Genomic DNA, 20407 nt, shown 5'->3' with positions numbered 1-20407 from the left:
ATGAAGATGCAATCTTGCCTCGCATTATTTACTAATTCAAAATACAAGCATATTTACTGTTTTAATCAATCCCTGTGTTATCGCTATCAATAGTTTCTGTCAAGCTCCTTCATATAACCTTCAAGTTTGTCTCGTCACATTTAAAAACAAAGGGGATCGATCCTAGACCGACTGCCCATCAAGTGTTTTATCACTGGGCTACGTCCCGCCCCTGGCGAACACTAGGTCAGTCTACGGCGACGTCACACCGTATGACAAGAACACATATGAGAATAACCAATTACATAGCAACTGACAAAATAGTAATGTTGTTATTGTCATAATCGGCTAGGGGACAGGATGTAGCCCAATGGTAAAGCATTCGCATGATGTGCAGTCGGTCTAGGATCAATCCCCGTCGGTGGCCCATTGGGTTATTTCTCGTTCCAGCCAGTGCACCATAACTGGTATATCAAACACCATGGTATGTGCAATCCTGTCTTGCTAGTAATGGAAAAAGGTAGCTGGTTTCCTCTCTACGACTATGTCAAAATTACCAAATGTTTGACATCCAATAGCTGATGATTTATAAATCAATGTGCTCTAGTGGTGTCATTAAACAAAACAAAAAAATTCTTTCACAATCAGCTATTCCCAAGGCACTCATACAGTGTGTCACTGTCTTTAGATACATACCTGACTAAGGTCAGCATACATTTACAGGACATGACTAACTTACATATTTTACAACTAGGGCACTAAAAGATGTACACTTTACAAAGACAAAATTCATACACACACATCAGCTCAAATCACCTAAAACACACCACAGCTTTCTGTAATAATTTAGAAATAAAAGTGAAAAATCATATGGAAGATTGAAAATGTGTTTTCCCATCTAAAAGTTGTCTCCCTCTAAAACAAGTATGGCGCAAAAATACTTCTATAAAAAAAAAAAAAAAGGATAAGTATGACTTGAGACAATGGCCGTGACTTTGATTCAGAAAGTACCCTATTCAGACCGACAGACCAACAGATAGATAGATAGACCGACCGACCGACCCACCGACCGACCGACAGACCAACCGACAAGACTGACAAAAACACTTACTGTATTCTGCTTGAGATACAAAACTGAGTAACACTTAATTATGAAACATAAATGTAACGAAGGAAACTTACTAAAGGGAGACAACCACTGGTTAAGTGAAGGGCATAACGACGGAGTCCGAAATATAATATAAACAGTTCAAAGTGTCATACAAGAGATGTAAACATTTCAGTCATAGAAATTTTGTAGATGTAAACAGTTCAAATAGTCGTAGAAAAGGGTTGGAATAAACAATAGTATAAACCATTCAAAGTCATAGACATGGTGTAGATGTAAAGAGTTTAAATTATTTAATAGTCATAGAAATGTTGATACGAACAGTTCAGTCACAGATATGTTGTAGATGCAAACAGTTCAGATAATTAGAGAAAAGGGTTGGAATACTCAATAGCATAAACAGCAAATGAATTATATATTTACCACCCTCCCAACCTCCGTTCCCCCACTCCCCTCACACACACACACACACACCCTATAAACTTCGAAGGACATCATATATAAGGAAAATACAAAGCTAATTAGACTATGACAACTTACAAATAAACCTGCCACATTAAATAGCACTACATTATATGTGTTTGCACTGGGATTACGAGACAGCACCAACAGTAGGTCAAATGATGCGCGATATATCACGTGACTGTAGAAGAACGGGTTTCAACTCTTTTAAGTCTTGACAGACTTGTATTCGAGGCATACTTCCCATATAAAACCTTGTTTAGTTAAATGGCTGAACCGGCCTTGGTGGTGGTTAAACCATCAGACTCAAGGCTGGCAGATACTGGGTTCACACCCCGATAACGGCTCCCACCCAGAGTGAGTTTAGCAACTCATTGGGTAAGCATAACACCACCAGACTGACTTCTCTCTCACAAACAATTAAACATTAATCATCTGTCCTGGACAGACAGTTCAGACAGCCGAGGTGTTTGCCCAGGACAGTGTGCTTGAACCTTAATTGGATATAAGCACGGAAATAAGTATAAATGAAATGACATACATGGCGGGAGCACCAAATGAAAACTGCATGACAACGAAGAGTCTACCAGTACCATTTGAGTAATCAGTGAAAGAAGATGTCACATGACAAGTGTTTACTTCATAAACTCGTATATCCGTCACCATATATGGCAGAAATACTAACACTGTGATCATACTTCTTTCTCTTTTCAAGTGAACTAATTCCTCCATCCAATTATCATGACATTAATGCCCAGCATTTTATTTTAACATACTGACCGTATTCTATGAAGCAAGTTAAAATGAAAGTTTTTGGTTTATATACTGGACATCAAAAGAAAAGCAAATATTATGTTCAGCTTAAACATTAAATCTTACTACAGTGAAACCCGTTTAAACCAGACACCCTCAGGACCAAGTGAAATGTCCGGTTTTAAGAGGTATCCGGTTTAGAAAGGTTAAGTTTTTAGATATTTTTAAAAAGGGACCGTGGAAAATGTCTGGTTTTGACTCTTTGAGGGAATTCCAGTTTACAGAGGGTCTGGTTTTGAGAGGTTTCACTGTATTATAATCTGTATTTAGCAGCCACCTGATTTAAAGGAACATATTATTAATATGCTAACAAATTATGTGATATTTTACACACTGACCTTTATTAAGTAGGACCTGTATTAAACAGCCACCTGTTCTAAGCAGCCATCTTTTGATTATCCATTGTGAGATTACACAACTGTTTTGATCTGTACACCAATTTGTTAGAACTTTTGACAATGAGCATGTTTACCTTAAGATGATATGTTTTAAGAACTTTTGATAATGAGCACAGGATGATATGTTTTTTTGACATAATGACAAATGCATGCACATTTCTGAGATAAATGCAAAACTATTTGAGTATGTAAATGTTGCTATCACATCAACAAGCCTTGCTACTAAAGTCTTAACTGGAGCTATATATACATGCATATATTAAGATTTGAAAAATATGTTCTTTTAAGCTTACTTATCCAAATGCAGTTCCATAGGCAGCATTGGGTGGATGGGGGGGTGGGGGGATGGGATCAGCCCCCCACACCACATAATGATATCATTCCCAAACAATAATGATATCATTCCCACACAATAATGATATCATTCCCACATAATAATGATATCATTCCCACACAATAATATCATTCCCACACAATAATGATATCATTCCCACATTATAATGATATCATTCCCTCACAATAATGATATCATTCCCAAATAATAATGATATCATTCCCACACAATAATATCATTCTCACATAATAATGATATCAATCCCACATGATATCATTCCCACATAATATCATTCCTACATGATAATGATATCATTCCCACATAATATCATTCCTACATAATAATGTTATCATTCCCACACAATAATGTTATCATTCCTACATTTGTGCATAATAATGATATCATTCCCATACAATAATGATATCGTTCCCACTCAATAATGATATCATTCCCACATATTATCATTCCCACATAAATAATGCTATCATTCTCACACAATAATGGTATCATTACCACATATTATGATATAATTCGCACATAATAATGATATCATTCCCACAATTATATCTCCTCATTAAACAAAAAGCTAATTTTTAGCATGTCACATTAGGGGATAATATTTTAAAATATTATGTAACTACAAGTCAGTTCATATTTCTAACTACATGTAGGCAACCAGCTGTTCAATGACGTCAATTATATCTCAGTGGTGGATCTAAGTGGGGGCCACCCTAAATTCCCAGTTTTTTCTTTTCTTCATTTCTTTATGTTGGTGAACCCGAGGAATCCGTTTGGGAACATCTCAGCCCTTTGGCCACCCGTCATTGGGGTCCCCTCCCTAAATGGATTTTGTCAATCCACCACTGTATCTGCGGAACTTGTCGAGTTAATAATTCATCTTAAGTTACACACCTGGGCCCCATTCCAAGAAGCGATCTTAGCGATAAGATCATCTTAAATGCATAACTACCTAATTCACTTAAGATGATCTTAGTGCTAAGATCGCAAAGGTCTCTTAGGCTCTGCTAGACAACAAAGCATCTTTGCAAGTCTTTTAGCATTGCACTGCGAGATCGCAAAGTTGCGACAGTTTAGTGAATTAGGCCACGAAGCGATCTTAGCACTAAGATCGCCTTAAGTGTATAACTACTTTATACACTTATGGTGATCTTAGAGCTAAGACCACTCTGTGCAACAGGGACTAGTATTACACCGACTGTCCAAATGTATTTTACATTAACTGATTTTTTTATAACTTAAGAGAATGTTTTTTTGTAATTTAACTACTGACGTGCATTTTGAAAGGGACTATCCCGAGTTTGCTGCTACTGTAACATGTTTCCTATTAACAGAGAAAGTGGCCTAGCCTCTATATACACTGGTACGCAGCTGCATACTACCTGACATTACAAGTGCGTGTGTGGGGGGGGGGGGGGGGGGGGGGGAAACAGTCAATAGCATTTTATTCCATCACTGAAAAAGTCTGCGTACCACTTGAAAATCCCAAGTTAGGACCCTGCAGAGCCCTTTTAACAACCAAAAATAATTAAATTTCCGTCACATTCATTAGAACATAACGTCATCCCATTGGTAAAACAGGTACCAACAGGAGTTTGTTCATTTCTCAATGAACGTAAAAATTACGTCGTCAAAGAACATCATATTTGATGAAATCATTTTATATTGATAGTTTGTCTCATTGAGAGTTATTGTTTAGAACAAAAAAAAAAAATTATCAAACAGAAATATGAACTTTTAGTGTTATTATTAAGTATGTTTTAAATTTAATTATAAGGATTATCTGTTATTTCTTTTATGTTCATCGGGGTATGAACCAAAAAAGGTAATCCGCAAACTTATGTGTGAAAAGCTTCGCTGATTCACATAATATACACTTTACACTTTAAATATATTTTCTTATTTAGAACAGCGTCTGCATCTTTAGTGCACTTCTGATCATCCTAATGTTTGTAGCAGTTCAAACTTTATTTTACTTCCTAAAATATATTATTTTTGTATGTAACAAATTAATGGAAGGTAAAATAAGAGTCTCGGCTTCTAGAAACATTGAGGCGATCAGAAATGCCTTGTATATACAAACACCGATATTCTAAATAAGAAAGTTAAAAGTTAAAGTTTGTATCTTTTAACGACACCACTAGAGCACATCGATTTAGCTATTGGATGTCAAACATTTGGTAATTCTGACATATAAAAAAACCGGCCTCATTTTCTGTAAATAGCAAGGGACCTTTTATATGCACCATCCCACAGACAGAATAGTACATATCACAACCTTTGATAAACCAGTCGTGATGCACTGCCCGGAATGGGAAATAGTCCAATGGCCCGATCGATCGTAAAATGAACACACATACAGCGAGCACTTTACGACTGGGCTATGTCCCACCCTAAATAAGAAAATGTATTTTTATATGTAATTAAATTTATAAAAAATGCTCTGTTATAAAGGTATTACAATGGCAGCAAAATCAGGACAGTTCCTTTAAGAACCTATCATAAAATTCCATAAATCTTGTTTGCCAGTATACATTGGGTTTTTTACAGATTACAGTGTTATATTGTGTGTTTTTATAACACCCAGTAAATGTGTTTGACCGTGTAAACACACTGGCCCGAATTTATGAAGCCAGTTTTTCTTAAAACGCAAATGTTTAAGCATTGCAAATGTTTTTGCAAATGTTTAAGCATTGCAAATGTGTAAGAAAACAGACCTCTAGATTAACTTTTTCATTTAGGAGCCAGATGGGGTCTACTTGTATTTTTATTTGTCACCAAATGAAAAAAAACTGACACATCGGTCTCATAAACAAGCTTTGTAAATTCGGCCCATAATGCCGTTCTGTATTATGTACGATGATTAACCCAGCCTACAGTTCGGTGGCCATCTTGGTTGTCATGTGCTGTATTCTCTTGGCATTGCAGTTCTTGCATAGGATGTGGTCATCCAGTGGGTAGCAGCCTCGCCCCTCTGCTTCGGACGACAACTGAAGACCGCAATCCTGATTTTAAAAACAAATAAAACAAATTAAAATACTGCTGCAGGCTATGCACCGAGAGAGAGAGAGAGAGAGAGAGAGAGAGAGAGAGAGAGAGAGAGAGAGAGAGAGAGAGAGAGAGAGAGAGACAGAGAGAGAGAGAGATTCGTCAAAAGTGTTTTTTAATATAAAAAATATCAACCCAGTTTATATTAATCGGTATTTGTTGAGGAATGATGTATCAGTCATAGGAAAACTACAGTCCAATGAGCCCATTGACGGGATCGATACTAGACCGACCACTTATTAGCTGAACCTTTATCACTCGGCTACCACTGAGCTACATCCAACCCACAAGTGCTATTCATAGACCCATGGATGAAGAAATAAAAGAAAAGAAAACATTCAACCACCAGATTCACCTGATGTTGTAAATGTAGTAAACACACACTCCCACGTACCTCACAGCGGTAACAATCGACATGGAAACTTTTATCCATGGCAACGATCCTCACTGTCTCCTCCTGGCCACGGTCGGGCATTATGGGATGTTGACACACACAGCACCGCGGAGCAAACTTTCTGTAATCATCAAATGAAGTGAGAAGTGAGAGAGAGAGAAACAGAGAGAGATAGAAAGAAAGAAAAAAAGAGAGAGAGAGAGAGAGAGAGAGAGAGAGAGAGAGAGAGAGAGAGAGATATGAGAGAGAGAGAGAGAGAGAGAGAGAGAGAGAGAGAGAGAGAGAGAGAGAGATCCAACAGAGAGAGACAGACAGAAAGACGGAGTGAGAGAGACGAAGTGAGAGGGAAAAAAGAGAGAGCCAGAAAGACAGAGTGAGAGAGACAGAGATGGAGTGAGAGAGACAGAGATGGAGTGAGATGGAAAAAAAGAGAGAGAGAGAGAGACGGACAGACACACAGAGAGTGAGAGAGACACACACACACACAGAAAGGGAATGAAATACAAATACAAATCAATAGGTAGGTGTAAGTCCACTACATCAACTTCTCTCTCATTAACCACTAACCGACTATCCTGGACAGACATTTCATTTCTTATTCTAGCCAGTGCACCACGACTGGTAACAAAGGCCGCGGTATGTACTATCCTGTCTGTGGGATGGTGCATATAAACGATCCATTGATACTAATAGAAAAAATGTAGTGGGTTTCTTCTCTAAGACTGTATGTCAAAATTACCAAATGTTTGACATCCAATAGCTGATGATTAATAAATCAATGTGCTCTAGTGGTGTTGTTAAACAAAACAAACTTTTAACTTTGGACAAACATTTCAGATAGCTGAGGTGTGTGCCCTGGACTGCGTGCTTGAACCTTAAGTAACCATCCCAATGAAAATAACCATAAATAAACGAAATGAAAAATGACAACCACTAACACTTTCCACACTCCATGAGTGAGTATTTTTTAACATGCCCATATACCACTAAGGTTTCAGGCAGCACCCTATGAGCTGGTGTTAAAGACAGTAAAGACGATGACAGAGTTGTCTCCACCTACTTATGGAAGTCTTCGATACAGTGGATCTGATTGGTTGCATCTACAGTGAAGGGGACTCCGTCGAGACTTTTCCCACAGACGACACACACGAAGCAGTCCGGGTGGTACGGTTTGCCAGTGGCCCGCAGGAGCTGTCACAAAGATTGTCCAGTTATTAAAAAAATTCACAAATCTTTTTCTACTGTTTTCCCTAGCTCGTTTTAGCATGGTGCGGCATCACACCTTAATAGTCTATCACCATCTTACCTTAATCAGTGTCCTGAGATCAAACTTGTATGCCTTTTTCAATAATTAAATCTAAATTTGACTTTATGAAACACTCAGAGATGAGTTGTATAATTAATGTTTTCTCTAGCTCGTTTTAGCATGGTGCGGCATCCTACCTCAATAGTCTAGCACCATCTTGCCTTAATCAGCACCATGCTGCACTGAGATTAAACATGCATTTTTCAATAATTAACTCTAAAATTGCCTTTATAAAACACTCAAAAATATATTACTAATTAATAAAATATGCTTGTTATATATTTTGCCATTCATTTATTAAAGCAGGCACATTAATTATATTTATTTCAAAAATTTTTAAAGTCTTTTAATGGAAAAAGAAAAGTGCCCTGAAATTAGTGAAAATACCCCAAGTGTTTAGTCTACTATGCCGTGCCACATTTTTAGGGAAACCACTAGTTTCATTAGAAGAAAGGAATGCAGGATGCGAATTTTGAGTTAGAAGCTTAAAATTAAATGACAGAATATATTTGTTAATGTTGGATGTTTTTCTGAAAAAATCCATTGTATAATTACTGTAATATTATGAAAAAAAATCAGTTAAATAAATAAATATATGAAACATGTGCATGATGCAATTAGTAGATGGTTTACAGGTAAACGTAATGTGTACTTGAGTAAATCAAACATACCTGATCTGTGATGTGCTTGAAGCATGTGCATGATGCAGTAAGTAAATGGTTTACAGTAAACATAATGTGCACGAGTAAATCAGACATACCCGATCTGTGATTGGCTTGAAGCATGTGCATGATGCAGTAAGTAGATGGTTTACAGTAAAAATAATGTGTACTTGAGTAAATCAGACATACCCGATCTGTGATGTGCTAGAAACATGTGCATGATGCAATAAGTAGATGGTTTACAGTAAACGTAATGTGTACTTGAGTAAATCAGACATACCCGATCTGTGATGTGCTAGAAGCATGTGCATGATGCAGTAAGTAGATGGTTTACAGTAAACATAATGTGTATTTGAATAAATCAGACATACCCGATCTGTGATGTGCTAGAAACATGTGCATGATGCAATAAGTAGATGGTTTACAGTAAACGTAATGTGTATTTGAATAAATCAGACATACCCGATCTGTGATGTGCTAGAAACATGTGCATGATGCAATAAGTAGATGGTTTACAGGTAAACGTAATGTGTACTTGAGTAAATCAGACATACCCGATCTGTGATGTGCTAGAAACATGTGCATGATGCAATAAGTAGATGGTTTACAGGTAAACGTAATGTGTACTTGAGTAAATCAGACACACGCGATCTGTGATGTGCTAGAAACATGCATGATGCAATAAGTAGATGGTTTACAGTAAACGTAATGTGTATTTGAATAAATCAGACATACCCGATCTGTGATGTGCTAGAAACATGTGCATGATGCAATAAGTAGATGGTTTACAGTAAACGTAATGTGTATTTGAGTAAATCAAACATTATTCAAACATAGCTGATCTGTGATGTGCTAGAAACGTGCATGATGCAGTAAGTAGATGGTCTACAGTAAACGCAATGTGTATTTGAGTAAATCAAACATTACTCAAACATACCTGATCTGTGATGTGCTTGAAGCATGTGCATGTTGCAATTAGTAGATGGTTTACAGTAAACGTAATGTGCACTTGAGTAAATCAGACCTACCCGATCTGTGATTGGCTTGGAACAGATGGAACATTTCTCCAGTGTATTCTGAAAAATGAAATAACATACGACTTTGTACTCACTGCTTTATACAACATACCTGAAAACTATTTTAAAACAGAATCACCGGAGAATATTTCGCAATCAACAGGTTTGAAAAGAAAGCAATAACGCTTCACTGATGACAGTGTTTGAGAGTATACCTTATTTGCAGGAGACCAACTCTCAAAATTTCAAAACAAAGAGTCAACAGGACTCCAGGTAATTATGAGACGTTAAAGTTTATTTTGTTTAACAACACCACTAGAGCACATTGATTTCTTAATCATCGGCTCTTGAATGTCAAACATTTGGTAATTTTCTTAAGAGAGAAAACCCGTTACATTTTTGCATTAGCAAAGGATCTTGTACAAGAACCATCCCACACACAGGATAGGACATACCACGGCTTTAATATACCAGTTGTGGTGAACCGGATAGAATAAGAAATAGCCCAAATGGGCCCAATTTTCAGCTTTTGTTCACATATTTTCACTTTAAAATTTTATAAATAAATAGAATAATGTTCATATATGAAAGGGAAAGGATTATTTCCGTGGTTTTTTCTTTCTAATTTTTATGAAATTTCGGAGTAGTTAATGATGTTTAAAATTACTTACACGCATTTGTGGCTGGTGTCCTGTATATTTATGGACATTATTCCCAATAACTGTGCTCTACTTACCCAAACTTTTCTTGGAAACAAACTGTGATTGATACCCCAATATTTCCTCATTTTTCTTGACTAAACCGTCAAATTTATTATTAAATTAGCTGTCTTAGTGATTTCATAAAATGATCACAACGTTCTGCCATTGTTGTCAAGTGAAAATACTTGCCAAAAACAAGGTATTTCTCACAGAAAAACAAAAGTAAAGCAGTCATTTAAGTCTCGATCAAAGCTATTTCCAGTCACATGCATTCAGTTTACAGTGTATTTGGCTTGCGTGACATCAGGCGAGATATCTAGCCTGCTGTAGTCAGAAGGTTAAAAGTGTCTATATCTATAACTCCCATCAACTCTGCTATTATGAACAATAAAAACGAACGTTCTTTTACGAAATTTACTGAAAACCAAACCAAGTGTATTTTGACCAGTTATTATATATGAAAAGTAAAGTATTGTAAAACATAAATTGTATGGCGACCCAAATATTGCAATATATGTATTGTATCATGACCAACCCTTTACATTAATCTTTTCATTTAGGAGCCAGATGGCGCCTACTTTCTATTTTTATAAAGATAGTACATATGCAACCAAATCGGTCAAAATGTAGAGGGTTGATCGTGACAATCCCCCATCAATTCAATTAAAGGGGCATTACTCACCATGTAACATGGTTCACAGTACGGCTTGTTTTCCAGCTGGAAAAACGTCTTTCCCTGTAGCTGTGTATCTGAAAAATTACATAAGTAAAATCATTTTAAACCGTCCAATTCTAAATTTTTGGATAAAATGGAAGTAAACTCAAGACAGTCACTTTATTGGTAAAACTGGCTGAATATATTTTACACTGTCTAGAAAGTGGAGTCTGTGCCTTTAAGAGATGTACTTACTGCATTCCACATAACTGGCTGAATATATTTTACACTGTCTACAAAGTGGGGCCCATGACTTTAAGAGCTGTACATACTGCATCCCACATAACTGGCTGAATATAATTTTACACTGTTTACAAAGTGGGGTCCGTGCCTTTAAGATATGTACTTTGCAACCCACATAACTGCTTGAATATATTTTACACTGTCTACAAAGTGGGGCCCGTGCCTTTAACAGCTATACTTACTGCATCCCACATAACTGGCTGAATATATTTTACACTGTCTACAAAGTGGAGCCCATGACTTTAAGAGCTGTACATACTGCATCCCACATAACTGGCTGAATATAATTTTACACTGTTTACAAAGTGGAGCCCATGACTTTAAGAGCTGTACATACTGCATCCCACATAACTGGCTGAATATAATTTACACTGTCTACAAAGTGGAGCCCATGACTTTAAGAGCTGTACATACTGCATCCCACATAACTGGCTGAATATAATTTACACTGTCTACAAAGTGGGGTCCGTGCCTTTAAGAGCTGTACTTACTGCATCCCACACAGGTGAAACAGTTGATGTGGAAGACCTGGTCCATCGCCTTGCAGCCATTACTCTCTCCACACACGGTCTTGCCACACTTCGAACACATACCTGTAAACATATCAACACACACCTGTAGAGAAATCAACATATACCTGTAAGCATATCAACACATACTACCATATGTAGAGAAATTAACACTTAGAACACACACCATGAAAAACAAATTCTGGATCACCGACTAGAATGAAAATTAGCCAATAGGACCACCGATGAGGATCGATCCTACACCAACCACGCATCAGGCGAGCACTTCACCATTGGGCTACACTCCCCCACCCCTCAATTGACTGAGATGCCAAAGTTTGCCTGTTTGTAACTGAATATTAGTAAACCTGAAAATTATATAAGAATTGTATTTTTCTGTTTTTAAAAAGGCAAATATTTATAATTACAAACAACACTTCTAGCTAACACTGATTCTAGCTCCTTCTAGTAAATGTTCAGTCTTGAACCATACCATTATTACAACACACACACACCTGGAGTTGTAAACAATTCTGAGTAATCGCCACCAACTTACCGAAGAAGTCTGGATCTCCCGACGACTCCATACTCTGCATGAGAAGTCTGGTGAGATCGTCCACCTCGGCCTCCTTCCCACCCGACCCCGGGCTGCCCTTTGACCCCGAGTCCGACCCCAGACCGATGGGAACCTGCGGCCCGGGAACGGCACGCTCCAACATCTGCGACTTGTACTCGGCCTGTGGGTAATCTCGCCGGTCTCCCTTGACAACGCTGATGTTCATGTAATTACTCTGCGAAGTTGCCACGGGATACGAAGAGGGGCCGTAATCCTGTTTGTATGATACGGGCGGGTCGTGATACGGCTGGTTGGCGTAATTACCAGACCGCGAGCCCGGCCCGGCGAAGTGAGCCTCTCGGATTTCGTAACCCTGGGAGGAAATGGGGGGTGGCGGAGGGAATTCTTCAGGAGCGTCGTGGTACATGTAACCTCGAACATGTTCGGGGGGTGGGGGTGGGGGGTATGAATGGTCGTCCGATTGTGGTGGTGGTGGTGGGAAGTCATCCACTTCATGATAAATTGGTCTGTAGCTAGAACCACCTGGAAAACAACAATTGTTATGATAGAGATAACAGTTCAGCCAAGAAATACATCTTGTACACTGACCATGTTAAATGCAAATTTAATCTTCATTACATGACATTTTGGGGGAGTCTCACCATATACCACACAAAAGAATGGGGGAAAGACTTTATACAAACAATATATATATATATATTGTATTGTATATTACTGTATATTATATTGTATAGCTGAATGTTGCCATTTGCCAACAATGAATTAAGGAACATTCAGGAAGAAAACCCATCTGCACCGACGTATTTAACCAGAACATTATTAAAAGGGGTAATGCCGGGTCAGAGCAGCAATTTTTTCCTACGCAGTGGTAAGCAGCAATTCTGAATTTTCACTGCAGTTATTTCTGGCTAAGAGAGCAACTATAACTGTCCCAAATGTCCATCTAGTACTTGGACTATCGATAATGTAGCAGGAGACCTGTTATATATAATTATATGCACTTTCCCCATAGACAAACCAGTGGTAGAAATAAGCAGAATTTTGTATCAGTTCACCGGACAAATAAATCTAGAAATCTATTTCATAGTATCTGTCCAACAATATTTTCACTTGTCCGCATAAACTGATCTGTTTTATTCAAGTACCAGGAAGATGTTTTTGATTGTTCAAAATGAAACTACACTGAAAAGTGTTTTTTTGTCCACTGGACAACCACCAAGGCACATTTTGCTTGTCCAAATAGATTATCACTTATCGAGACACACGGACAAGTGATTATTTCGAAAACTGCAAAATAGTACATAAGACAGCATTTGGTGTACCAGTTGTGGGACACTGGAAAGGACACAAAAGACCAGAGTATATCAAGGGTGACCAGGATAATCAGGTTCACAGGTAGTTTTTGTTTCCATCTTAAAGTATATTATATATATAAATACAAAGTTCAATAGAATTTACATAATTAATATCAGTGATTATTCTAGAAATGCCTGAGTTTTTAGCTTGTGCTCGAAGATTAAAATTTGAGATTCAAGGATTGTGTCCCACTCCACAAAATGAATTTCAATCCTTGCACTGAGGTATTTTATTTTAGGGACTACATAGGTCTTACATAGATCTAAGTAATAAAATTAAATTAAGACAATATTCCCTTTATGTTTTTTAATATTTATTTTAATTATATTTGAATGATTAGACAAGTTATTGAATTTTCGTATCTTAGGTAAGAAAAAGTAATTGCAAATTTATCAATTGAAAAAGGCAATATTGGCCATAATACAGCTTGGCTACACACATATATATATATAAACTCAGAATAATGTCCACGTTAAATTGCAAAGTTCTCTAGAAGTTTACTACAAACCAGGCTGATATGGTGCGGGAGCTGGATTGTAGGGCTTTGGTTTCGGAGCCAGTGCTGGGGGCATTTTGTTTCCTCCTCGATCCTGCATATGCAGCTGTGAAAAATCTCTCTCTATGCCTTGATATGACATGTTCACTCAGTCTGAAAAAAAAAGTTTTCTTAAGTATTGTTTCTCTTTATTTATTCCTGGTTACACCATGTTTACTCAATCTAAAAAAAAAAGAGTTTTATATTTGTAAGTCTCTCCCTTTCTCTTCATCTTTCTTCATATGTACACCATGTTCACTCCGTCTGAAAAAAAAGTCTGTCTGTCTGTGTCTGTGTGTGTGTGTCTGTGTGTGTGTGTCTGTGTGTGTGTGTCTCTGTCTCTCTCCAGAGTTCTAACTTAATGATAGCACCAACGGCAACTGCTGTTGCTGAGATATAAATTGCCATAGGTCATGAACATCAGGAAAAGCTCCTCAATGATGGCAAAATGTTTACATCTGGTGTACGTTATCTGCCAACGGTATATAACATTAGTATATTTAGAATATGTCTATTGTCTACATACAGCAAAATAACCTTTCAGTCATCTGTTTGCTTCAAAAGTCTCTCTTTTTTCAAACTGCCATGGGCACACTTTAAATTGCCATCGGTGGGCCGTTTTACCCACGGCAATTTTGTTTTAAGTTGCCGTGGGAGACAAATTTTTAAGTTCGAGCCCTGCTCTCTCATTCACAATATCTTGTTCTGTCTCTCTCTAGCTTACAAATTACCAAATGTTTGAGTTCGAGCCCTGCTCTCTCTCTGTCTCATTCTCTCATTCACAATATCTTGTTCTGTCTCTCTCTAGCTTACAAATTACCAAATGTTTGATATCCAATAGCCAGTGATTAAGTAATCAATGTGCTCTAATAGCCAGTGATTAAGTAATCAATGTGCTCTAGTGATGTTGTTAAACAAATCAAACTTTAACTCTAGTTTATGGTATACTGTAGTTTAACATGACTATATAAATTTGATTCATAATGTAAATAATATTTGCATATACTTACCTTTTCTGACACCCAATAGCCAATGTGAATTTTTGTCGGTTCAGTGCTAGAGGGCAGTTTACATACATGTACATAATTATAGACGTCAAACCAGACAATTCCGTAATTTAGCTACAGAGTTACATGTATTTCTGGCTGAGAAAGCGATCATAATCATCCAAATCTTCATCTATTATCTGAACCAAATTGTTTAACTACAATAAATTACTCTCCTACTTTTAATTATCATAAAATTTTCTCCACTTTTTGATCAAACATAAATCATTAAAAAAATATTATACTGACATGGATTCCACAAATTAGACGTAAAGGATATCACATATATTGACTTTGTTAAGATCTCAAAGGACAAAACACATGAAATTTTCCACCATCTGCCATTTTGCTTCTTTTTTTTGTGGAATACTCTTCAAGAGGGGTGGAAGCCTCCTAAGTATGTGACGCAATTAATCTGACATCATGATGAGTATGTTATACCTTAGCACATGCCATGACGTTGTTAGATTATGTCATATTGATCCATCCGTCTTGAGACCGGCCTCAGTGGTTAGGCCATCAGTCTACAGGCTGGTAGGTACTGGGTTCGGATCCCAGTTGAGGCATGGGATTTTTAATCCAGATACCGACTCCAAACCCTGAGTGAGTGCTCCGCGAGGCTCAATGGGTAGGTGTAAACCACTTGCACCCACCAGTGATCCATAATTGGTTCAACAAAGGCCATGGTTTGTGCTATTCTGCCTGTGGGAAGCGGAAATAAAAGATCCCTTGCTGCTAATCGGAAAGAGTAGCCCATGTAGTGGCGACAGCAGGTTTCCTCTCAAAATCTGTCTGACATCATATAACCGTAAATAAAATGTGTTGAGTGTGTCGTTAAATAAAACATTTCTTTCTTTCTTTCCATCCCTCTTGAAGAGTATTCCTATATACAAGCAAAATGACAAATAGCAGAAAATTGCATATATTTGGGTAAAATATCCTACCGTTACAAGCATTATGATTAGGGTTAGTCAGGTTTAGGGTTAGAATTTAGGGTCTGGTTTTTTGTTTTGTTTTGTTAAGGCGAGGTTAGCTCTTTATAAATTTATCAATATAATAGGTTAATGGGTAACAGGTGAAAATTTGTCCATGTAATTATGGTGGACAGTGTACTTTGATTTACTACCCTGCTACAACAAGCATCTTGCCAAATTGTCACGAAATTAAATGACATTAAATGTAACCAGTTCACTGTGCACACACAGATAATCATTTTAAAGTTTTTAAAAATAAAACCATGTATCAAAAATATCTGGTACCTTACCTGCCTTCATTTACGAACTATTATTTCATATGAGGTTATTAATATTCGTCTAACTTTACTTCTGTACGTTTGTGTAAGAAATCCACAGAACTGTCACCCATAAAAGGAAATCAAGTTGCCTTCCGTGACGTAATTTCCGCCTGTCTTCACAAGCCTCCGACTGTCCACTAGTCATAAGTTTCCGCAAAGGATTGTCTAGACGTGTGTTTGCGCATTTCATTATGGGTACCAGTAGGATCGAACATGTCTAATCATGGAGTTATGCGCCCTTTGTAAAAAAAAAAAAGTTTGATCTGGAATAGATCAGTTAGCTTTGTGTTACATCGTCATCCGTGATATCAATCAATCAATCAATCGATCAATCGATCACTGATATTTCTTAGAATTCATTCAACATTCAACCAATCAATTCCTTAAACAATCAACTATTCAATCGATCCAGCCATCCAGCCATCAATCAATCAATCAATCAATCAATCAATCGACTGCGAAAGTCGCGGATCAACAACCACCCAATCAATCAGAAAACCAATCAATCATTCAAAGCCACCCATCTTCGTATTGTTACAGGCGCGTGTGGAGAGAATCGTGCAGGGATGGGACTGGCATACAATGGGTGATGGTGGGTGGGTGGGAGTGGGTAGTCCGGAGGGATGTAGTAAGTGTGGCTCTTACTACGTCCGTATCTTGTTACATAAGTCGGGTCGGGTCATAATCCTAAAAATACACCGAGGAAACAAGAAGAGTAACATTTCGCTTGGAGCAGAGGGAGGAAGCTAGCCCGAGTACTGAGAGCGTGTTTATTTCCAAATGTCCGTCTAGCTCTCTTACAGTCAGAGTACTCGGGCTACATAACACTCGCGCTAGCCCGAGTACCGAGAGCGTATTTATGTCCAAATGTCCGTCTAGCTCTCTTACAGTCAGAGTACTCGGGCTACATAACACTCGCGCTAGCCCGAGTACCGAGAGCGTATTTATGTCCAAATGTCCGTCTAGCTCTCTTACAGTCAGAGTACTCGGGCTACATAACACTCGCGCTAGCCCGAGTACCGAGAGCGTATTTATGTCCAAATGTCCGTCTAGCTCTCTTACAGTCAGAGTACTCGGGCTACATAACACTCGCGCTAGCCCGAGTACGGAGAGCGTATTTATGTTCAAATGTCCGTCTAGCTCTCTTACAGTCAGAGTACTCGGGCTACATAACACTCGCGCTAGCCCGAGTACCGAGAGCGTATTTATGTCCAAATGTCCGTCTAGCTCTCTTACAGTCAGAGTACTCGGGCTACATAACACTCGCGCTAGCCCGAGTACCGAGAGCGTATTTATGTCCAAATGTCCGTCTAGCTCTCTTAGTCAGAGTACTCGGGCTACATAACACTCGCGCCCGCATTAATTACCAATTTAGGCCAAATTAGGTCAATTATAATCCCCTTTAAGCTTATCCAGTGGGAATTTCTTTTATATATATATACAGTGTATATATATATATATATATATATATATGTGTGTGTGTGTGTGTGTGTGTGTGTGTGTGTGTGTACACACATTATGTGACATATAAGGGGTGGTGCCAGTGAAACAGAATATGAGCACATGATGGGGATTTACCTCCAGTTATACAAAAGGGAGGGTCTAGTGCTCTTTCATTTAAATTTAAAAGTTCACCTTTTGGTATAAATATTCCTGCCCTCAAACTATTTCTTCATCTAAAGCACATACATAAAATACCCATTGCTGTGTGTTGTTGTTTTGGTGTATGTGGGGGGGGGGGGGGGCTGGGTTTTTTTTTTTTTTTTTTTGGGGGGGGTTTTGTGCGGGTGTGTGGGTATAAGGGTTATTTTTTAGCGTGTATAAAATAAGTGGGGTAGCCTGCGTGGCAGTACAAAACAGGGCTAGAGCAATGCCATCCGCCCCCCCCCCCCCCCATTTGAAGCAAAAATCAGCATCCCCCCCCCCCCCCCCGACAAAATCGAAGCCTGTACACCTATGTGCATGGACTTCAACAACGACCTAAGGAGCAGGGTTTAACTCAGTCGGTTGAGTGCTCCTTGAGCTGCTTGTGTCGCAGGATCGAATCACCTCAGTTGATTGGCTTTTTTCTCGTTCCAACTAGTGCACCATAACCGGTGGAAGGCTGTGGTATGTGCTTTTCTGTCTGTGGGAAAGTGCATATAAAAGATGCCTCGCTACATCAGGACAATGTAGCGGGTTTCCTCTGATGACTACAATGTCACGTCAGAATTACCCAGTGTTTGACATCCAACAATGATTAATTAATCGTACTCTAGTGGTGTCGTTAAACAAAACAAACTTTATACTCAACAACGTTACGCCCTTGGAAGCAACCATTGTGCAACTTTGGCAACAATTTTCAGGCTTATATCCAATTTGAACGGATCACTCACCTCCCACTCCAAGCTAATTTTTTTCCATTGGTGCTGGACCTGACCCTGCCTAAACACTTCGTTCCCCAGGTAGACATACCCATCCTACAAAATTCCTGCCATGGTATTTTAGCTTTATAATGTGCTGATGTGTTACAGAGTTTTTTGTGGGTTTTTTTTTGCATTCCTGTGCTTTTCCTCATCGTGGTGTAGAGGTGGCAGCATTCTTATGCTGGTCGGGGGAGAGGGGTTGTGTTTTGTTAGTTGTTCGGGTTTGTTTTTTCTATTCGTGATCTCCCATGGACAGGAATCTTCATAGCTGTTTATACGGTTTTGTTAATTTTGAAATATTTTGTTATGTACCTTTGTTGGACACCCAACAGCCAATATATTGTTCGTGCTGGGGTGACATTAAATATTCACTCCCGTCAAACCTAAAACTAAGTCCATTACATAGACGTGGGAAGCAGGGGGTACTCACCCCACACAATTCTAAAATTATGCATTGGTAATAATACAAAGCTGAATCTTCCAATACCTGTGCACTAATATTTTTAATCTCTCTCTGATCACTTAGGGGTATTCGGTACTGTTCTGTGTTTGAGGGACATTCCTCAGTTTGCTGCAATTTTTAAGATGTTATCGTCTAACAGACTTTTTAACGAGTGTAATTACATATCAGATATATTTTTATGTATAAAATATTAGTGGCTGTATATTAAACGTGTTTCTAATCGTTCTAATATTTGTAAAAGGTTAAATTTCATTTTATTTCCTAAAAATTATTTTTTCGTACGTACGAAATTATTTGAAGACAAAATCCAGTTTGGGCTTCTTACAAATATTAAGACGACCAGAAACACATTGAATATACAGATACTGATATTCTAAACAAGAAAATATATTTAATATGTAAATTTAATCGTAGAAATATTTTATTTGTCGGAAACATCTTACAATGGAGCAAACTCAGGAATGTCTCTTTAATAATTAAAGTAAAACAAAACCACAGACAAATGAAATGAAACTGAAATTGTATTGGCAATGCAATGGTACATACCCAGGTAGATATCTAAATATTAGATACCCTAGCACGTTTAAAGATGCACATGCAATTCCTATTAAAGCAACACATATACAATTATCCGACACTTTTGTAACAGTCAACAACTCAATGCTCATCATTTACAAAGTTAACAAAAAACATTTGTTTTCTTTAAATACACCACATTGATTTATTAATCATCACCTATTGGATGTCAAACATTTGCTAATTCTGACATGTTGGACGGGGGGGGGGGGGGGGGGGGGGGGTTTACGACACCACTAATGCACACTGATTTATTAATCATCGGCTATTGGATATAAAACATTTGTTAAGTTTGACATAGTGCTGGAAAGGAAACCCACTACATTATTCCATTAGTAGCAAGAGATCTTTTACATGAACCATCCCAGCACCTACATGAACCACTGCCTTTGATATATACCAGTCATGGTGCACTGGCTGGATCGATCCCAAACCAACCGCGCTATCAC

The 20407-nt window shown here is 38.0% G+C and overlaps 1 protein-coding gene across 2 annotated transcripts; it reads right to left on the bottom strand.

Moving 5' to 3' along the window:
• Window positions 1-495: 495 nt before the first annotated feature.
• On the bottom strand, window positions 496-16631 carry LOC121390554 (lipoma-preferred partner homolog). Of its 2 annotated transcripts, XM_041522396.1 has the most exons (10): window positions 16485-16631; window positions 14148-14288; window positions 12263-12805; window positions 11689-11790; window positions 10922-10989; window positions 9556-9598; window positions 8621-8625; window positions 7615-7745; window positions 6555-6675; window positions 496-6117 (listed from the first exon to the last, which is right to left on the bottom strand). In XM_041522396.1, the coding sequence occupies exons 2-10, from the start codon at window positions 14275-14277 to the stop codon at window positions 5986-5988; spliced, it is 1275 nt and encodes a 424-aa protein (XP_041378330.1). In that variant the 5' UTR covers window positions 14278-14288; window positions 16485-16631; the 3' UTR covers window positions 496-5985. The 2 variants fall into 2 exon arrangements, with proteins under 2 accessions (XP_041378330.1, XP_041378329.1); XM_041522395.1 differs by lacking the exon at window positions 8621-8625 and having other exon boundaries at window positions 9551-9598.
• Between the last annotated feature and the right edge of the window lie 3776 nt (window positions 16632-20407).

The sequence above is a fragment of the Gigantopelta aegis genome, chromosome 15 (assembly GCF_016097555.1).
Source record: "Gigantopelta aegis isolate Gae_Host chromosome 15, Gae_host_genome, whole genome shotgun sequence".
Lineage (NCBI taxonomy): Eukaryota > Metazoa > Mollusca > Gastropoda > Neomphalida > Peltospiridae > Gigantopelta > Gigantopelta aegis.
The sequence above is the reverse complement of the archived record's forward strand: the minus strand, read 5'-3'. Positions and strand labels throughout refer to the sequence as shown.

Coding starts and splice junctions, on each gene's coding strand:
- LOC121390554 (XM_041522395.1), bottom strand. CDS start 14,277: ATGTCATATCAAGGCATAGAGAGAGATTTTTCACAGCTGCATATGCAG. Junction 10,990..11,688: donor TTTCACCTGTGTGGGATGCA/GTAAGTACAGCT, acceptor GTAATTTTTCAG/ATACACAGCTACAGGGAAAG. Junction 6,118..6,554: donor TCGATTGTTACCGCTGTGAG/GTACGTGGGAGT, acceptor TTTTAAAATCAG/GATTGCGGTCTTCAGTTGTC.